Source organism: Malus domestica, chromosome 15, assembly GCF_042453785.1.
Source record: "Malus domestica chromosome 15, GDT2T_hap1".
Classification (NCBI taxonomy): Eukaryota; Viridiplantae; Streptophyta; class Magnoliopsida; order Rosales; family Rosaceae; genus Malus; species Malus domestica.
In genome coordinates this window covers 9,348,463-9,367,010 of record NC_091675.1, presented here as the reverse complement: position 1 = coordinate 9,367,010, position 18,548 = coordinate 9,348,463, and the positions used below count along the sequence as shown (strand labels likewise).

General features: G+C 37.1%; 3 protein-coding genes and 1 long non-coding RNA gene across 4 annotated transcripts; 3 read left to right on the top strand and 1 right to left on the bottom strand.

Moving 5' to 3' along the window:
• The first annotated feature begins 4,260 nt into the window (after positions 1-4,260).
• LOC114821299 (probable glycosyltransferase At5g11130) lies at positions 4,261-5,594 on the top strand. Its single transcript, XM_029093338.2, has 2 exons — positions 4,261-4,610; positions 4,932-5,594. The coding sequence occupies exons 1-2, from the start codon at positions 4,266-4,268 to the stop codon at positions 5,592-5,594; spliced, it is 1,008 nt and encodes a 335-aa protein (XP_028949171.1). The 5' UTR covers positions 4,261-4,265.
• Positions 5,595-7,501: 1,907 nt separating this feature from the next.
• Positions 7,502-8,038, top strand: LOC103400258 (uncharacterized). Its single transcript, XM_017322805.1, has 2 exons — positions 7,502-7,517; positions 7,710-8,038. The coding sequence occupies exons 1-2, from the start codon at positions 7,502-7,504 to the stop codon at positions 8,036-8,038; spliced, it is 345 nt and encodes a 114-aa protein (XP_017178294.1).
• A 2,782-nt stretch (positions 8,039-10,820) lies between these two features.
• Positions 10,821-11,114, bottom strand: LOC103400257 (uncharacterized). Its single transcript, XR_003769384.2, has 2 exons — positions 10,995-11,114; positions 10,821-10,901 (listed from the first exon to the last, which is right to left on the bottom strand). It is a non-coding gene; the product is annotated as an uncharacterized lncRNA (long non-coding RNA).
• Positions 11,115-13,233: 2,119 nt separating this feature from the next.
• Positions 13,234-17,701, top strand: LOC103456218 (probable glycosyltransferase At5g25310). The gene is made up of 4 exons (XM_008395886.4): positions 13,234-13,621; positions 13,824-14,002; positions 15,310-15,667; positions 16,954-17,701. Exons 1-4 carry the CDS (start codon positions 13,346-13,348, stop codon positions 17,617-17,619), a joined length of 1,479 nt encoding a protein of 492 aa, XP_008394108.3. The 5' UTR covers positions 13,234-13,345; the 3' UTR covers positions 17,620-17,701.
• Positions 17,702-18,548: the final 847 nt, after the last annotated feature.

Here is an 18,548-nt window from a genome sequence, read left to right as displayed (position 1 = left end):
ACAATGTGAACCGCTTATTCAATTTTCTAGTTTTGTTCAACATAAGAGGAAGTTGTGCTGTTATCTGGCTTTGTTAAGCATATATAAACATGTTGATGTTGGATTTCCTTGGTTACTAAAATGTTTGTGTGTAGACGTCTCTGCATATCTTTTGAATATATGTTCCCACAATTCATCTCTTGTTGGTTTCTTTGCACAGAGATGTCATGTTGGCTTGACGGTATTTCAAATCATTTCTTGCATTGCGCTACGTGATTTTATAAATACGTAATTGGCTTGAAATAATATGGTATTGTAAGTGCATGTGAGTTTTCTCATCATGAATGCCTAGTGTGCAGAGCAATTCAGCCGTTTGATTATTCTAGTACAGGCTCTATTTTTAGGCTTGGGCCAGCAAACTATGTTTCCTTTTATTCCCTTAATCCCTATTGATCTTGTCGAGTTCGTTGCAGATATGGCCACGCGGTTTGGCTGTTCGCATGGTCATATCTTGGATTTCAATCACTCCATTTTTTTTTCTTTTCTTTTTTGGGAAAGCTCTATCACTCCATTCTTTGACATTACTTTAAAAAAGATAATACTTGTTCAAAATCTCAACAAAGATAAAAATCGATGTATCTAGAACACAGTCATATAATTTTTATATTTTTTGTCAAACAATAGATTTTGTTAGATTAATTGTTAGATTAGCTTACAATGGGTTGAATCCAAACCGTCATGCAGGAGCTTAACTCATTTCTACCACTGTAGTAAAGGGTCATTTGCCAGTCACATAATATTATTGTTTCACCTAAATTATAACATGCGTATTTGTTTTTTTATATAACGATATATTGACACTAAGAAGTATGAGAAATACATTGATGTCGAACTCGCCATTTACGATATTCGAACTTTAATACATATACTAAAATGAAACATATCAATCCCGTCAACCACTCATATTATAATGTATACAGAAACATATCAACAAAAGGGAATCATTCTTCTATTAATAATTATCCCAAGTTGAGGAAAAATATGTAGAAAAAATCATATTAATTATCCTACATGTGAAACCAAGCTAATTACCAAGATTTTAGTCATTGCCTATAGGACTCACTGTCTTTCACTCAACTTCCACTTCTTTCTTCTCCTCCTCATTCCACCATTGCTGTCCTACCAAAACCTAATGACTTAACTCAAATTTTCCTTCTCTTTTCTCATTTTCTTTCAAAAGAGAACATTATTTAAGGGCGGGCAGTGTGTACGGCCAGATTGTTTGGCCATGGCTGGCTCTGGTTACACCAGCACTTGTTTGCTATACCCTTCTCTTTTTCTCATCATCTTCTTCTCTTTCATGAACCACCATTTCCACTATTTCCCAATTCCTCACAACTCCACAGTTTCAAACCACAAACGGGTCTCCGGCAGGTACTGCAACAATGATCTCCAAAATGCCAGCAGAAATAGTACTGCTCTTGATCATGCGCCTACTGTAAGTTGGACAACCTATATATATATATTCAGAAAGCTAGCCAGTGATCACATTCCTTGTGTGTGTGTCTGTCGGTTTTTCTCTAATACGGGATAAATCTTCCGATATGTAAGTAGCAGGTCGTTCGCTGTGTGATTCTGCTATTCCGCAATTATCCAGCAAGATATTTATATGCATTGAGAGAATTTCTGAAACATATATATATGTGTGATTCTATTCCACTGGTCTAACAAAAAAATAAAGATCTACGGAAAGTATATAAGATCAATATACATTGATAATTTTGTTTTTCACTTAGAAAATGTAGTGAGATCGTTTATATGACATGGTTTTAGTCTTTGTTGAGTCTCTTGGCCAAAAAATGAAAGGAAACAAATAAAGGAAAATGGTGGGTTTTGCAATTTTGTTTTGTGTTTACATACAGATGCAAGTGAAGAAGAACCAGTTTGAGAAAATAGAAGATGGGATGGCAAGAGCAAGAGACGCGATACGAGAAGCTGCTCGATCAAGAAGCTATACGTCATACAAGAAGGAGAATTTTGTTCCAAGAGGATCGGTTTACATCAACCCTTATTCCTTTCATCAGTTAAGATTTTCTCCTTCTCTTTTGTTAGACTTGGTCTTTGGGTTTAACCACTTTGGGTAAAATTATAGCCTCCTAATCAGTTGCTATAAAAATGCTTCATTTGTTTTTTTTCCCCCCTAAAATGTTCCACTAGCCAAGGAACTACGGAAAATTGAACGAAAACCCTAAGTAAGAATCTACTAGCAATCTGAAAATCCATTAGGAATTGAGAAAATTTCAAAGTTTGATGTTTGAATGATAATAAAATAAAAAACCTAGCACCATGAAGTTAAGGATGTTTTTATAATAATGTATTACAACTCTACTTGCTAGGAAACCTAACATAACGCGGAAATAACAAAATACCAAAAGTATCCTTGAATCTTTGAATGTTGGCAGGTATAGTAAACGAAGGAATTCAATTGGCTAAAAATGCCCTTATGTCACTGCTATGTGGTGAGTTCAACTCGTAATACCGTTCCCTCTGAAGCGATTGGTCACATGCCTAACTCAGTCAGTTGAGCCTATAAATTGCAATGCATAAGCCTTGCCCTCGGTTTTATACATATTAGCCGTTCCTTTGATCCGTTAACCATCTGTTCTAAATTCAAAAACATTAAGCTTGTTCCCATTTAATTCATAAAAATTGAAAATACCCATTCTGGGCTTATAAATTGCAGATGCACCGGTTACTTGGTTAATTTTGGAGTTTATGTTCTATAAATTAATAGGTTAAAAAAGTAAGATGAGAGTCATCACTTTTCGGGTTTTCCCTAGGTGTGCCATTGTTAGGGTGTGCAGAAACGTAGCATGGGTGATGTAGTGGTGCACCATAGGCATTAACTGAATGAGCTTTGCCTCTTTTGTGCTTACACAGTTCTGGCGCAATTTCTCACAGACTGAAATCTTGACCTATTTTGTATAAGGAATAAATGTTTTGGATTTACAAATGTTGTACTTAGATGTGGACTTATGAGCTGCAATTTTTCATCTGTCACAACCTTAAATTCTTCGGCCTAGTTCTGATCGACTTGTGTACTGTATAGGATTCTGATTTACAGAGGTCCCCCATTCTGCTAGGCCTTTAAGAATAGTCTTTTGCAGTGCATGCCTGCATGTGACATTGCATGCAGAAACATAAGCATGCATAATTTGCAGTTGCAGACTCTCCATGGATTCTAGGGCACGGGCACCAAAGTGGCAAAATGCTTTTCTAAATTTGCCTTGTTTTCGAATTGTTAATTACGTAGTAGGTCGATCCTTCTTCAAGGATAGTTGGCATTACATTCTGAAATTCCAAAGAATAATCGAACCACTTTTTAAATGTAAGATTCCATATCATTCAGGGGAGTGGATCTTGTAAGCCTTATATGTATATTCTTATCTCTATAACACGAGGTTTTTTGGGAGCTCACTGGCTTCGGGTTTCATCGGAACTCTGAAGTTAAGCGAGTTCGCATAAGAGCAATCCCATGATGAGTGATCCACTGGGAAGTTCTCGTGTGAGTTCCCAGAAACAAAACCGTGAGGGCGTGGTCGGGGCCCAAAACGGACAATATCGTGCTACAGTAGAATCGAGTTCAGGATGTGGTGGGGGCCCGGACTAGGATGCGACATTAAACTCATAAGTTAAATAACATAATTTTTTTTTCTTTCTATAATGTGGTTAACCACATTTTTTTTTTTTAAATATGGGCATGTCATTGATATTTTTGAAACCAAACACTTGTTGATATGTCACCAATAAACTTGACTGCAAGTGCTGTTCACTTCAAGTCACCGCACTGTAGAATGATTGAAATTATAAATATCTACAATTGATTCAAATCCATGCGTGTACGTTCACAATTACAAAAGTTTATTGAAATTCAAGCAGTAAACTAACTACATCGGTTTTTCACTTAGAATGAGTTTAAAATCTAGGATCTTGGGCGTAGCCAAAAACCCTAGGCACCAAAAGGTGATCTTACACCATAAGGTAATCAATTTTGTTAAATGGGATTAGAAATGATATTATTCACCATATATATGGACAAGCCTAGGGTTTGTGTGTGCAATATTGAAGCTTTTTTCGAATTGATGCGTATAGTTTTTCTTGCAGTTATATCAGGTGCTACATATAGTGTAATGTTTATTATTTACTTAGACTCTTAAGCATATATCATCAATTAATATCTATAATTGATTCGTTATCGTTTTGTGTATGTTAGGAGCCACATAGAGATGGAGAAAAGATTTCGAATTTGGTCGTACAAGGAAGGAGAGCCACCACTCTTCCACCAAGGGCCAATGAACGACATTTACTCCATTGAAGGCCAGTTCATGGATGAATTTGAGTTGAGTGGGAATAGCCCATTTGTGGCGAAAGACCCTGACGAGGCCATCGCGTTTTTTCTTCCCATCAGTGTTGTCAACATTGTGAGATACGTCTACAGGCCTTACACCAGCTACTCTCGTGTCCGGCTCCAGAACATTGTCGAGGACTACATCAGAATCATATCGAAGATATATCCATACTGGAATAGAAGCAATGGAGCTGACCATTTTCTGGTCTCTTGTCATGATTGGGTATGCCACTCTTTCTTTCCACCTTTTCATTTTGATTTAATAGTGATACCACCAAAACTTTAATTGTGATTCAGATTTCATCTCATATCTCTTAACCCTAATCAATAAAACTATTTGTACCATATTTACTGATGATTGCATCTACCCAAAAGGAAAAACTCAATTATGTACGTGAGTTTCACATGATTCTTGTACATGTACCGCTGTGATTAATGATCAGTAAATTTGGTAAATGTAATATCACTCAAACGTGAATACTAACACATTTGAATTTGAAGACTTTGTTAGTTAACGATACTCATAATTCGATTGCATTTTCAGGCACCTGATATTTCGGCTGGACACCCTAAAATTTTGAAGAACTTAATTAGAGTACTCTGCAATGCGAATTGTTCAGAAGGTTTCCAACCAGTCCGAGATGTCCCCCTCCCCGAAATCAAAATCCCGTTTGGAAAGTTAGGTTCTCCCCTCCTTACCCATCCCCCTAAGAACCGTTCAATCTTTGCTTTCTTTGCCGGTGGTGATCATGGAGACGTAAGAAGGGTACTATTCAAGCACTGGAAAAACAAAGACAAGGAAATCCAAGTCCATGACTACCTCCCCAAAACCTCAAACTACACACATCTAATGGCGCAGACCAAGTTTTGCATGTGCCCTAGCGGGTATGAAGTTGCAAGCCCTAGAGTGGTTGAGGCCATATATGCAGGCTGTGTCCCAGTGATCATTTCTGATTCCTATGCGTTGCCGTTCAGTGATGTGCTTGATTGGTCTAAGTTTTCGGTTCATGTTCCGGTGGCAAGGATACCAGAACTGAAGGCAATTTTGCAATCAGTTTCTGAGCATGAATATGTGAGAAAGCAAAAGAGGGTCATGCAAGTGCAGCGCCATTTTGTGATCAATAGACCTGCTAAGCCATTTGATATGTTGCATATGGTGATGCATTCAGTGTGGCTCCGGAGGCTTAATCTGAGGCTGGTGAAGTGATGCCAATTAAGTTGGGGTTTTGTACAATTATGCTAGAATTTGTACAATTGTGTTTTTGAGTAAATAAAATTTTTACTATCTCACAAACAACTGCGCTGTATTAGTTATTTAATTTTTTTTAGAGAATATTAGTTATTTAATTAGCAACGTGGAAAAAATTGAAAAGTTATTGCAACACGGTATGTGCAGTTGTACGTTTTAGGTCATGTACCTTCAATTGATTACTATACTTTCGATGATTATATTTCACTATGGGCTCTCATATTATGGGCTCTCATATTTTGTAGGTAAAGTGTGACCTAGATATAAGTTTAATCTCGTCGAAGTTAAAAGTTATAAAATTATATATTTGACTTGAAATTTGTCGGTGAACTCCATGCATGTTCATATTTCTCATATTTTTAGAGAGGGTAATCAAGTTGTTGATTGTTTGGCCAATTATGGTGTTGATCAACCCGGTGTCCATTGGTGGGATTCATGCCCACATTGTGCTGCAGCTACTTATTCTCACAACCTTTCTAAGCTTCCTTGTTATAGGTTTTGTTAAAAGAGGTTTTGAATTGTTGTTATGAATTCTTTAATGGTTTGGGTTTGGTCTCATGTCTCCCCTGACATATTGTATTTTTCTTGTTTATCAATAAATTCTCCTCAAAGTCTCTTCCCATGGTAGCAATGCTGGAGTGGGACGGACTTTGTGGCCAAATTAAAAAAAAAAAAATTATGGAAGGATTGAATAAATGAGGTTTTTTTTTTCCCACGTAAGCCCTTCATCATAAGGTTAGACTTTAGAAAAAAAACTTAATACTCTAGAAATTCAATGACTTAATTTGTAATGAATAAAGGGCACCAAAAACAAAAACAAAAAAAACAAAAAAAAAAACTTGCATGAAATATGGCCCAAACGGAAAACCCAGGACCAAATCCTATTATCAAGCTATCTGTAAACAATGAGGAATCCTATTCAATTAGGTTGTCCCTAAACAAAGAGGAATCCCGTACTCTTTCCTACACTATAAAATCGAACCATTCATCAAGTAGGTTGAATAAAAGCAACCCTTTTGCTCGTCCTTTGTATCAATAAATCAGAGTTCTCTAATCTGAAACGTTATACTACAAAGTTTCTTGCCTTTTCGTCAGCCTTCAGCCATATACATACTATGTCCTCTGGAAACTATGCACCGGAGAAACGACCCACACTAATAGAATAGCTACTCATCTCATTCTTCGCCGTCTTCATATGTTTTTTAATCTTGACCATACCCCTTGAATTTTTAGCTTCGGTGGAAGATCCCAAATTTAGCGTCACGGATGCCTCTCTGACCGAGTTCAACTACACAACTGCCACCCACAACACTGTACTACAACCTTAACCTCGGCATCATAATCATAAACCCTGACAAACGGGCTACCGTAGACTACCTTGGCATCCAAGTAACTGCACAGTACCAAGAGCAATGGCGTAGCCACCAACAAGGCTAAGGTGGGTTGTGGTCCAGGGAGGTTTTTTGTAAGAGTAGTACTATCCATGCACTCATTTTTAATACTCACACACCCCTCTCAATTTTCTGTTGTTCGACAAAAAATTAATAAAGCTATGTTGGAGGTAAAAATGGGTTTGTGAATAGAATTATTCTTTTGTAAACTTATGCTTATAGCCTACTCAATTTTAATACGTATTATTATTTAATGTATATTTAGAGGATAGGTAGTAAATAATACGTTTTATGCTAAAAATTATAAATTAGTTCCATCTCGAGTCTCCCTTTATCCTATTCTCTAAAGAAAAAGATCATTTACTCTACGTAATTTAGCTTTTATGCTTCTTACTCAAGAAAATAATTTTTTTTTTTAAATCCACAATTAAATCTCTATCTCCACAATTCCTTACTTTCTATTGCGATTTTCCAATGAATGTTACATTTGGTATGTTCTTAATGACTTTATTGACTTATTCTTCATTTAATTAGTAGGTTAATTATTTATATAGTCCTTGAATTTATCGGTTAGGGTTATGATTTTAAGAATAGTTTATATTATATTGTTGTTTTTTTATAATGATTATTATATAATTTTATGCAAAAAATAAATATTATGATTTTATATTACTATTTTCAGCTAGTCCACCTAAGAAAAAAAATCCTAGCTCCGCCCTTGACCAAGAGACGACATTTTCTGTTTCGACTTTGAGCAGCTCGATAGTACCGTTTCATCAGGGCCACAAGAACACCACCATCTTACAGAATACAGTCATTCGGGGGCAGCAATATTTGGTGGGGTTCGGGGAACGTGATCGGCTTTCCAAGTTTAAATCCGAGACTGCTGCCGGCGTGTTTAGTATTCACTTGCAGCTTGCTATTCAGGCCAAATTATTTAAGTTCTTCCTTGGTGAGAGACCCTACACTACAAATTTGGACTGCACGTTGATGGTTCCTTTGATGACATGATCTTCTTCAATGGAAACATCTGTTGGTCGTGGTAATTTCAACGCTATAAAATGCTTCGATTTGTCCTCTTGATAGCCCATACAAATGTAATTTTTATTCTATTTCTTCTTGTTTAATTTTTTCGTGGATAAGGAGAGTTTTATTTTCTGATGCATGGATGATCAGGGTTTTGTCATATATTGTGGGGTAATGCTAATATTACCATATTATTATGTTTAGACTCTCTTTGAGATTTTGGGGCTTTGTGTGAAATATATAAATGGGGCCTTCTTAAGATTGTCTTTCAAAATATTTTAACAATATATTGATGCTAGAAATCAATAACTAAAACAAACTTTAAAACTCACGCTAATTATTAGTTTCAAATATTATTATATACATAAGAAAGCTACAAAAATAAGTACCATTGCTAAATGATCAACAATTAGTTCAATCTTAAAAAATCAAATGAATAAAACCTTAAAAAGGTACAATATTGAAGTTTCACTTAAAATGGTTCTTCATGCATTCTTTGCTGCAAAATCATAAATTAAATTGTAGTTGTAGATGTCACATCCCGGTTTGGGCCCCCACCACATCCCGGGCTCGATTCCGCAGTAGCACGATATTGTCCGCTTTGGGCCCTGACCACGTCCTCACGGTTTTGTTTCTGGGAACTCACACGAGAACTTCCTAATGGGTCACCTATCATGGGATTGCTCTCGCGCGAACTCGCTTAACTTCAGAGTTCCGATGGAACACGAAGCCAGTGAGCTCCCAAAAAACCTCGTGCTAGGTAGAGATGAGAATATACATATAAGGCTTACAGGATCCTCACTCATGTGCGATATGGGATCTTACAATCCACCCCCCTTAGGGGCCCGACGTCCTCATCAACACACTCACACCAAATGGCAAAGTGGCTCTGATATCAAATTGTCACATCCTGGCCCAGAATCCACCCCCCTTAGGCGTTCGACGTCTTTGTCGGCACACTCGCACCGAACGACAAAGTGGCTCTGATACCAAATTGTCACATCCCAGCTTAGGATTCACCCCCTTAGGGGCCCGACGTCCTCGTCGGCACACTCACACCAAACGGCAGAGTGGCCCAACTCACACCGAACGGCAGAGTGGCTCTGATACCAAATTGTCACATCCCGGCCCGGGCCCCCACCACATCCCAGGCTCGACTCCGCCGTAGCACGATATTGTCCGCTTTGAGCCCCGACCACGTCCTCACGGTTTTGTTTCTGGGACCTCACACGAGAATTTCTCAGTGGGTCACCCATCATGATATTGCTCTCGCACGAACTCGTTTAACTTCGGAGTTCCGATGAAACCCGAAGCCAGTGAGCTCCCAAAAGGCCTCGTGCTAGGTAGAGATAAGAATATACATATAAGGCTTACATGATCCTCACCCCTAGACGATGTGAGATTTTACAGTAGATCCCACATAAGTTTTTTTTTTCGTGTTCAACTATGTAATTTTTTTCCGATCATATTCAAATACAATGTTGCTATATATATTTTAGATAACAAAATTTGTTTAGAGACCCCTTAAAATATTTTAGGGAAAACTTGATATAAGTCCCCTTTTTTTAGCCAATTGTATCAATAGTCAAATTTATTAAAATAAGTCCAATTCCTTAAATTTAATTATTTAATTATCAATAATTATCTATTCAATGATAATATTTATTATAAAAATCAAATTTCTTCATAATTATCTCTTTGATTTCTTTTTATTTTTATTTTTTGTTCTTCCTCTTGCTTTAAATCTCATTTATAGATTTTATTTTTAATTTTTATAATCACCCTATATCATATGTTAATTATTTTTATCTATCTATATAATAGATTCTTTTTTATAATCAACGTGTCACAAATTAATGTGTCTTGCTTGTAGGTATATTATGTTTTTCCCTACCTTTTAGTTAGGTTTCATATCTCGCTTACATGTATAATATATATTCATATATTTGTTGCTTGAGTTAAGGTAGAATGTTGTAGATAATTTATGTTAGTATATTAGTTTTTTTTTTTTGTAAGATATTAATTAGATTTTTTGGAGTTGAAAAATGCATAATATTAAAAGATTTTAATTGATTTTTAATATTTAAAAAAAATATAAAATGAGTATAACTCGGCTTTTTATATTAGCACCCTACAAAATATTGAATGCACCCCATATTAAAATTTAATATTAAATGACTTATTTACCCCACTATGCAATTACAATTTTGACTTTATTAGGTTAAGAAAAAATTCTAAGTACATCACAAATCACTTTTAGCGTATTATTTATCTTCTCAACTATCAAAACTCTCCCACCCTCTATTGTTGAACAAAATTACAAACATGTTGATTGAGAAAAAAAAATTTTGACGAATGGAACATGAAATGTTTCGGAAGCTTCACATGAGGTAAGACTTCATATTTTTTATGTTGATTGAAAAAAAGTTGTCTAAAATGTTTTTCGATAAAACAAGTTTTGTGGGGAACTTTTTAGGAGTTCTTCCTAGATTTATGTTGCAATTGATTTACTCTGAAGGATTACAAATTAACATGACAAAAAGTGAGTATTTGTATTACGACATAGATCACTAAGTATGTATCAAAGCGGTACAAGCAGAGCAAACATATGATATTTCTCGGAAAAACACCGGCACCAAAATCTCAATGTCAGGAGGGTGGTTGGCTTCCCATCCAGCAATAAATTGGTAATAACAATAGAGATAGAGCCTAAAACTTGAAGTCCCTCTTCTTGTTTTTCCCTTCCTTGTCTTGCTTACGTTTCCTCTTCTTCTCGTTCTCTGCGACCATGTCACTGAAATCTTCCTTCTGACTTCGCATCTTCTCCTCCTCCCTTGCTTCTTCGTACCTGTTAAATGCGACACACTAGTTATAAGCTATCTGCTGCTGCTAAGGTACATTGTTAAAGTAAAATTCAATTTTTTTCATGTCTCGGACTTACTTTGCAGGCAAAACGGTCTCTATATCATCCAATTCTTCAGGTTGTATAGTGACCTCCACTTTATCTGCTTTCTGACCTCTAAGCAGCTCAACCTAAGAGAACAATGACAAATCGATCAATAATACACAATGAAGCCATTGCTGATGTTACCCTACTTAACAAAGGTAGACTTCTATTGATGCAAACTATACTAAGATGATTTCAAAATATAAGGTGTATATTGAGAATGTGGGATGTGGGGGTATTATGGGAAAGTATGTGGGGGTATATTCAGATAATTTTTAAGTGAAAAAGCAAATGTGAGGTGTATTAACTATGTAGGGTTTAGTCAACAATTTGGGATGTTAATATAATAAGCCTAAAAGAAATAAAAACATGTAATTAGATAACTTGACTCATTCTTAAAAGTCATTTATGGTTTTGGACCTATATCTAAAAGCCCCTAAATTTTAGACCCTGTTAGGCTGATCGCTCCCCACCAAAATCGCTCCGGATTATGCCATGATTTTTATACCATACTTATTCTTTCACGCTCCGTTCTCCACTCCATCTCCTTTCTCCTCCCTTTCACACACAATCCCCTCCCTCCTTCCACTCTGCAATCTCCAATTTTTTGAAATTTTATTTGGTTTTTTGTTGACCGTATTTTTTCCCTTTTCACTGTTATAAAATGAAAGTTCTAGGAAGGTAATAGGTTGACTGAGAGGGAGGGGAAATAGGTTCCAACTTAAAAAATTCAATGTAAATCCAAATTCAATTTTGAAATTAAACTCGATTAATGCACTTAAATAGATAAATAAACTATGCACAACGGATGTAAGATTTAACGACTAGGCAAAGTCCACAACTGAGAAAATTATCGAGCTTCCAATTCAGGAAAAACACTAAGAGAATCAAATACAAAAAAGATTTACAAAACTCGTCAACTAGACATACATACTAGTAGGCATTATTGTGCACGCTTTGACGCTCAATCTCTCTTCAGTCTTGAGTGGAAGTGACGTGACAATAACGTGATTGTCAATCACCTTCTTCCCGAACTTGGCAAGATACTAACACGATCATACATAATGTATGTATGATGAAATAATATTTGAAATCAACCAATTACGAAAATCACAAGATACATTTTAATTGATTTCAAATGAAAGTGAATGAAAAATCAGTAAATAAAAAAAATAAAAATTTCTCAATGAAACACAAGAATAACAAACTGATTTTTCTGGGAAAAAAAAAAGGCTCTCTCTTCACTCAGGGCTGCTAAAAACGTTTGCTCTCAAATGATGTTTGATGCAGAAAAAACAACCAAAACCCTTATCCAATGCATGCGGCTCATGGGCAACAAAAACAATGAAGCAAGATATGATTTGTTTCCTTCTAATGCGCTGCTAGTTTTGCCGACTAATATCACTCGTGCATGCAAGCGCGGTATGCGGCAGCATCCCCAGAAAGATCTCTAAAAACCTTATTTATAATTTTATATACAACAACTAGAAGACTTCAAACTAACCTTAAATTCCAAAGAATTTAGATGGCTTGAATAGAAAACAAACGATTTGAATTTTAATTAAGTAAAACGTGCAAACTTGCATGATTCATGCCAAAGCCTAGCTGCATGACCCCAACTTTTATTTTCTAACTAAATATTTGGCATTGTTTACATCTTATAGTATTCTATGTGTAAATATGTTAAGTGAATTAACAAATGAAAAACAAGTTACCATATAAGAAAGTACTAATTACAAAATCTCACTAGACTAAATTATACTTACACTAGCAGAGCAATTTAGATAAAACAGGTTCATCGATCATCATCACTGTTGTTATTTAGAGAAAAATTGACACGTGACAACATATTATTGCACCACAAAATAATATCATGTGATAGTAAAACCGTTCTATATACGTTGTTCTCCATCCTTTTCTCAGAGGGAACCATTGATCTAGTGGGTCCCACAATGTAGGCTCAATCCATCAACGGTCTTTTCTCACACTTGCTGATTTGGGAAGGAAAGTAGAAGCAAAATCATTAACTGCACAAAGTTGGAAATTTGGAGGGAAAAATTAGTTGTGAAGCGCTCGAACCATCCATAACTTGTAGACTTCTAGTCAAGTGCACGGTCAACCCGCCAGCACATGATCGGCTTCTCTCTCTTTACCGTCGAGGGCTAAATCCGTAAAATTCCACGCTCGTACACTTCACGTTCTTTCACTTCCTCTCCTTCAAATATTCAAAGAGCCACAAACAGAAAGAGAGAAAGAAAGCGCGAGAAAATATCAATATTTTCCCGGAAAAAAAAAATCTTGGCAACCAAACAGTCCATTCAATTCCTGTAGAGAGAGAAATTGAGATGGGGAGCTTCCATGCGAAGTACTCCTCTGCGTCCGTACTGCTTTGTTTCTGCATTTCGTCGATCATCACCGTCGTGGTGATCTGCGGCCACCATTTCGATTCTCCGGTGATAATATCCGACTCCAAACAAGATCGGTACAGTCCTGTATGGATTCCGGTGGTTCAGCTCCGAAGCAAGCTCAAGGGAGCGTATCATCGCCTCGCCATCTCGGATGATCCATCCAGTACTATTCAACGATTTCACAGCAACGACTTCGTAAATCAGACGTCACTAGTAAGTTTCGTCAATTTATCGTCCAGTCAAGAATTTGAAACGCCATTGAATCAGATTTTTCTCCTAACTTTTGCATTTTAATTTTCTGTAGTTTTTAGCTAGCTCATTTTTCTGCTTCTGACATTAAAACTGTTATTTCTGAAACTTTGAAATCGGTAATTTAATTTAATTTTTTGTTACTTTCTGAAACGATCGATCACAGAGACACAAAATCCCCAAACGGAAAGCGAGCGGAGAGCAAAAGCTGGAGCAGGGACTCGCCCGAGCGCGAGCTTCAATTCGCAGAGCAGCTTCGAGTCCGAACAGTTCGTCAACACCAAACGACGACGTACTATTTCCCGGTGGATCAGTCGTGTATCGTAATCCCGGCGCGTTTTATCAGTAAGCTAGCCTAAGCCGCCTTCTTAATTCGTTTCATAATTTCCTTTTCCGATCAAATTAGTAATTAAAATAAAAAGAAAAAACTGAACATCTCTGGAAAATTGATCGTCGTATTAATTAAATATAAAGCTGTTAAACTGCATGCTTTGCTTGAAAGGCACCGTTTGGGTAGCTATAGGGTGCGGCATAGGGGTGTGGAGTGCGCACTCATTTGTGTTCTGCATCGTCACATACTCACTCGCCCGTATACTCGATTGCTGCTGAAAAAGAGGGGAGTCATGAACCGGACAGAAATTTTTCTGGGTTCCGTGTTCCCCACAAATAAAGGATTAACACTTGTTAATCCTTTATTTGTTCTGCGAAGCCGAAACGTATTAACGAAGGTAATTTTTTGCCAGGTGTTGGATGATGATTAGTTATGATCACGTGTTAATCCTTTATTTGTGGGGAACACCAGCTCACCTAGTGTTCTCGGAACCTAGAAAAATTTCTCCAGGACTAGGCGAGTATACATGCGAGCCCTCCTTTAAAATTTATTCATTTGCTAATGGGTAATGTTAGGAAAACTAAATTTAGAAACTAAATTTGAAAACCAAATGATGTGTCACCAATAGAAATAAGTACGTTTATCAATGTTTGAGTAATAAATCAATCATCAATTTCTATATTATTTAGTTTTCAAAACTTTATTTACAAACTTAGTCTCCCTAGTCTCTTTGCTAATTCATTTGGAGAAATTTAACTCTTCCATCCAATCAAATTTGGTTGACTTTATCTTCATATATGTAATTTATAGTTGGTGTACTATTTTTAGTACAAGTTAGTGTACTATTAGAGAAATCAACTTATTCAATTTTGGTTACAAAGTGTTGCGGAATTTAGTATATTATGTGAATAAATATAGTCTAAAGCGTGATGTACACGTTCACATCAGTTAGTAACTTAGTATCTTGAAAGTTGATCTAAAAAGTTCGTGTCTCTAACATTAATTTACTCGTAAAAATTATTAACATCTATAAGTTATAATTTGTGTAATCGATAAAAGCATTTATGATTATGCCATGATTCATAATTAGGAGTAGGATTTAAATAATTTTGATGTTACATGTGCCGTCAATGATTCCGCAATACATGTAGCATTATGACTTCTAAACTATGGTTTAATTAAGTACCCAATTTAAATTACGGAAGTTAATAGCTTAAGCTACCTTCACATCATGTGCATTCATGGAATCATGGAAGAATGTGAATTGACGCATCTACCCTTCAAAGTTTTTTGTATTTCAACGCATGCATTTGGACTGCAGGAGCTACACTGAAATGGAGAAAAAATTCAAAGTGTACGTGTACTCGGAGGGGGACCCACCGATGACCCACGACGGCCCATGCAAGGACATATATTCCATCGAAGGGCGGTTCATACACGAAATGGAGAATGGGGCAGCGGGCAGGAGGTTCAAGACCGAGAACCCGCAGAGGGCGCATGTTTACTTCATGCCCTTTAGCGTGACTTGGATGGTGAAATACCTATACAAGCCCTTAACCTACGACCTCACCCCTCTGAGGAACTTTGTGTCCGATTATGTAAGGATGGTTTCTGTGAGGCACCCCTTTTGGAATAGGACTCTTGGGGCGGACCACTTCATGCTCGCCTGTCATGATTGGGTTAGTCTCTCTCTCTCTCTCTCTCTCTCTCTCTCTCTCTCTCTCTCTCTCTCTCTCTCTCTCTCTCTCTCTCTCATGCCTTTAATTGATTTGTTTTGCTTCTGTGATATGCTTTGGCGATGAGAACTTTCTTGGCATGCTTGGATATATAGTTATGGGGTAGGAAGGATGTAAATGACGTTTTGGTTTGAAGTTTCTGTGGCTGCAACTTGAGGCATGGGGAAGTATAAAAGTGGAATGGTCATCTAATTAGTAGTGTCTGCAATGGGGCTGAAAAGTCTTGGGACCTTAAGGAAGTTTCTAAATTTGAGCAATATAGATATCATCACACAAAGGAGAAAAAGAAGCAAAAAAGGTCCTATTTGGCATGGGCCCTTCCATATTATCTTTAAACTTACTGAAAATAAATTAACCAAAATTGTTTGAAACTAAGAAAAAAGAAATCGGTATACCGCTCTCATATTATCATAAATAATTTTTTTGAGAAAGACCATAATTAGTAATTACGTAGTGAAGAATATTATATTTATAGATTCAACGCCATTGCTTAATTTTTTTCTCAATATTGCTTTTATAAAAAAAAGAATTGTTGGTAAATTTTCTAGTTGATAATAAGGGTGATGCTAGGAAAGCATCTTTTTAATTTATATTTTGTAAAGCATATAAAGTGGCTGTTGATGGGTGTATTTCAATTTTAATGATTTAAAGAATTTTTAAAAAGTTGACCAACCATCAACAATCACATCTTGTGGTTTACAAAGTGTGGTTTAAAATGATAGTATCTCTAACATTACTCAATTAAAAATTGTCAATTGATATCTAAAATAGTCCTTATCATTATTAGAAATTGCGCCAATGAGAAGACAAAGTGCATGAGGACTACCTTAGGAGGACAATTTACATATAACGGGTTCACAGACAACTGTGGTGTCTTGGTCTAATAATGAATTTTTATGTGGAGTGAAACTTACACATAGTAATGCATTATTGGACCAAAACATCATGTTGCTGGTGAAATGGCTTCATATAAGTCTATCTCTTATCTTAGAGTCATAGTTTTTTCCATTTTGATTTTGATGTTGATGATTGATATGCAAAGTTATGTAACAAATAAAAACTGAAACATTTTATTAATTGGGTCAAGATAAAAAATGAAATCAAACCAAAGATAAAAAAACTTGGAGGGGGAAGGGAGGCATAAAGTATTTGCTAGTTTTCATGATAAAGTGAATTGCTTTTTATTTTACAAGAGATTAAATGAAAATTTTCCCACTAAATATTCTCAGGCACCCCGTGCGTCAGAAGGAAACCCACTTCTCTTCAACACATCAATCCGAGTCCTCTGCAACGCCAACACCTCCGAAGGCTTCAACCCTCAAAAGGACGTTTCCCTCCCTGAAATCCACCTCTACGGCGGCACAGTCTCCTCCAAGCTCATCTCACCGCCACCGCCCAACACCCTGCGTCCCTACCTTGCCTTCTTCGCCGGCGGCCTGCACGGCCCGATAAGGCCCATCCTCCTGGCTCACTGGAAAAACCGCGACAAAGACCTTCAAATTCATGAATACCTCCCCAAAGGCCTAGACTACGACTCTATGGTGCTCAAGTCCAAGTTTTGCCTGTGCCCTAGCGGGTATGAAGTGGCCAGCCCTAGAATTGTTGAGGCCATTTATGCCGAGTGCGTGCCGGTGATTCTATCGGAGCACTATGCGCTTCCGTTTAGCGACGTGCTGAGGTGGGAGGCGTTTTCGGTTAAGGTTGAGGTTTCGGAGATTTCGCGGCTGAAGGAGGTGCTGATGGGTGTTCCGGAGGAGAAGTATAGGAGGCTGGTGGAGAATTTGAGGGTTGTGAGGAAACATTTTGAGTTGAACCAACCGGCTAAGAGGTTTGATGTATTTCATATGATACTGCACTCCATTTGGCTTAGGAGAATTAACCTTAGAATTGCCTAGATAATTATCTTCTTTTGTTTGTAGTTAATTTATACATACAGAAATGAGTGCAACTTTTAATCAGTATTACTAGCTACCATCACATCGTACATCTCATCTGATCTCGTAAAATTGAGCTTCGTACTCACCTCACAAACCCGACGCTCTATATATCAGCCTCTAAGCATTTTATTACTCTTTCCTTCTCACTCTCAGTACACAATGCATCCCCGTCGATGTGTCGAATAAAATACTTGGATATATGGAAACAACATTCCTTAGTTAATTAGTCTCCATTAACAATTACAACGTGATAAGTTTACAAATAAAAGACAGAATTCAAGTGCACAGGGCATACGAAACTATGGAACTACATTTATCAACCACAATATTGCGGATTACTTTTCTAGTTGAAGTCAGTCTCAACCACTTTTAGCAAACCAGTTGTCGGTAAAGACGGTTAGTAAATGTGGTACAAATAGCAGCACTTGCTTGTCATTCAAGAATAGTGCTGGTATGCATTTACTGAAAGGCATAACCTTCTTGGGCACTAGCAGAAGCATGGAAACTTACATATACTGGATGTCAGTGAAAGTGCACACAGTATCAAACATGAGCCTCGGGCCAATCCTTGCACTCTATAGTCACGATTGAATACCCTTTTTCCTTACAACTCTCAGTCCAAACCACTGTCTTCCTACTCTCCTCCTCACATTATCTAACCCCAACAGTGTCCTTTGCCAGCTTGCCGGCCCCAAAGTAAGGTCCATTAAAGTCCCTCACAGAAAGCAGGAGCTGGTGCAACCTGCGCTCCACATTAGTACGCATGGTGCCTTGATGAATATTGTAATTATTATCTCCTCCTCCCATAAGCCCAGAGGTCTTCACTTCTTGTTGAAATTTGGGTTCTTTTCCGAACGGGCTGAGGGCAGTGGTGGCACGGAGGACGG

Excerpts from the sequence above, each read along its gene's own strand:
- LOC114821299 (XM_029093338.2), top strand. The coding sequence starts at position 4,266 with ATGGAGAAAAGATTTCGAATTTGGTCGTACAAGGAAGGAGAGCCACCA. Across the intron at positions 4,611-4,931 it reads TGGTCTCTTGTCATGATTGG|GCACCTGATATTTCGGCTGG; the intron begins GTATGCCACTCT and ends TTGCATTTTCAG.
- LOC103456218 (XM_008395886.4), top strand. The coding sequence starts at position 13,346 with ATGGGGAGCTTCCATGCGAAGTACTCCTCTGCGTCCGTACTGCTTTGT. Across the intron at positions 13,622-13,823 it reads TCGTAAATCAGACGTCACTA|AGACACAAAATCCCCAAACG; the intron begins GTAAGTTTCGTC and ends GATCGATCACAG. Across the intron at positions 15,668-16,953 it reads TGCTCGCCTGTCATGATTGG|GCACCCCGTGCGTCAGAAGG; the intron begins GTTAGTCTCTCT and ends AAATATTCTCAG.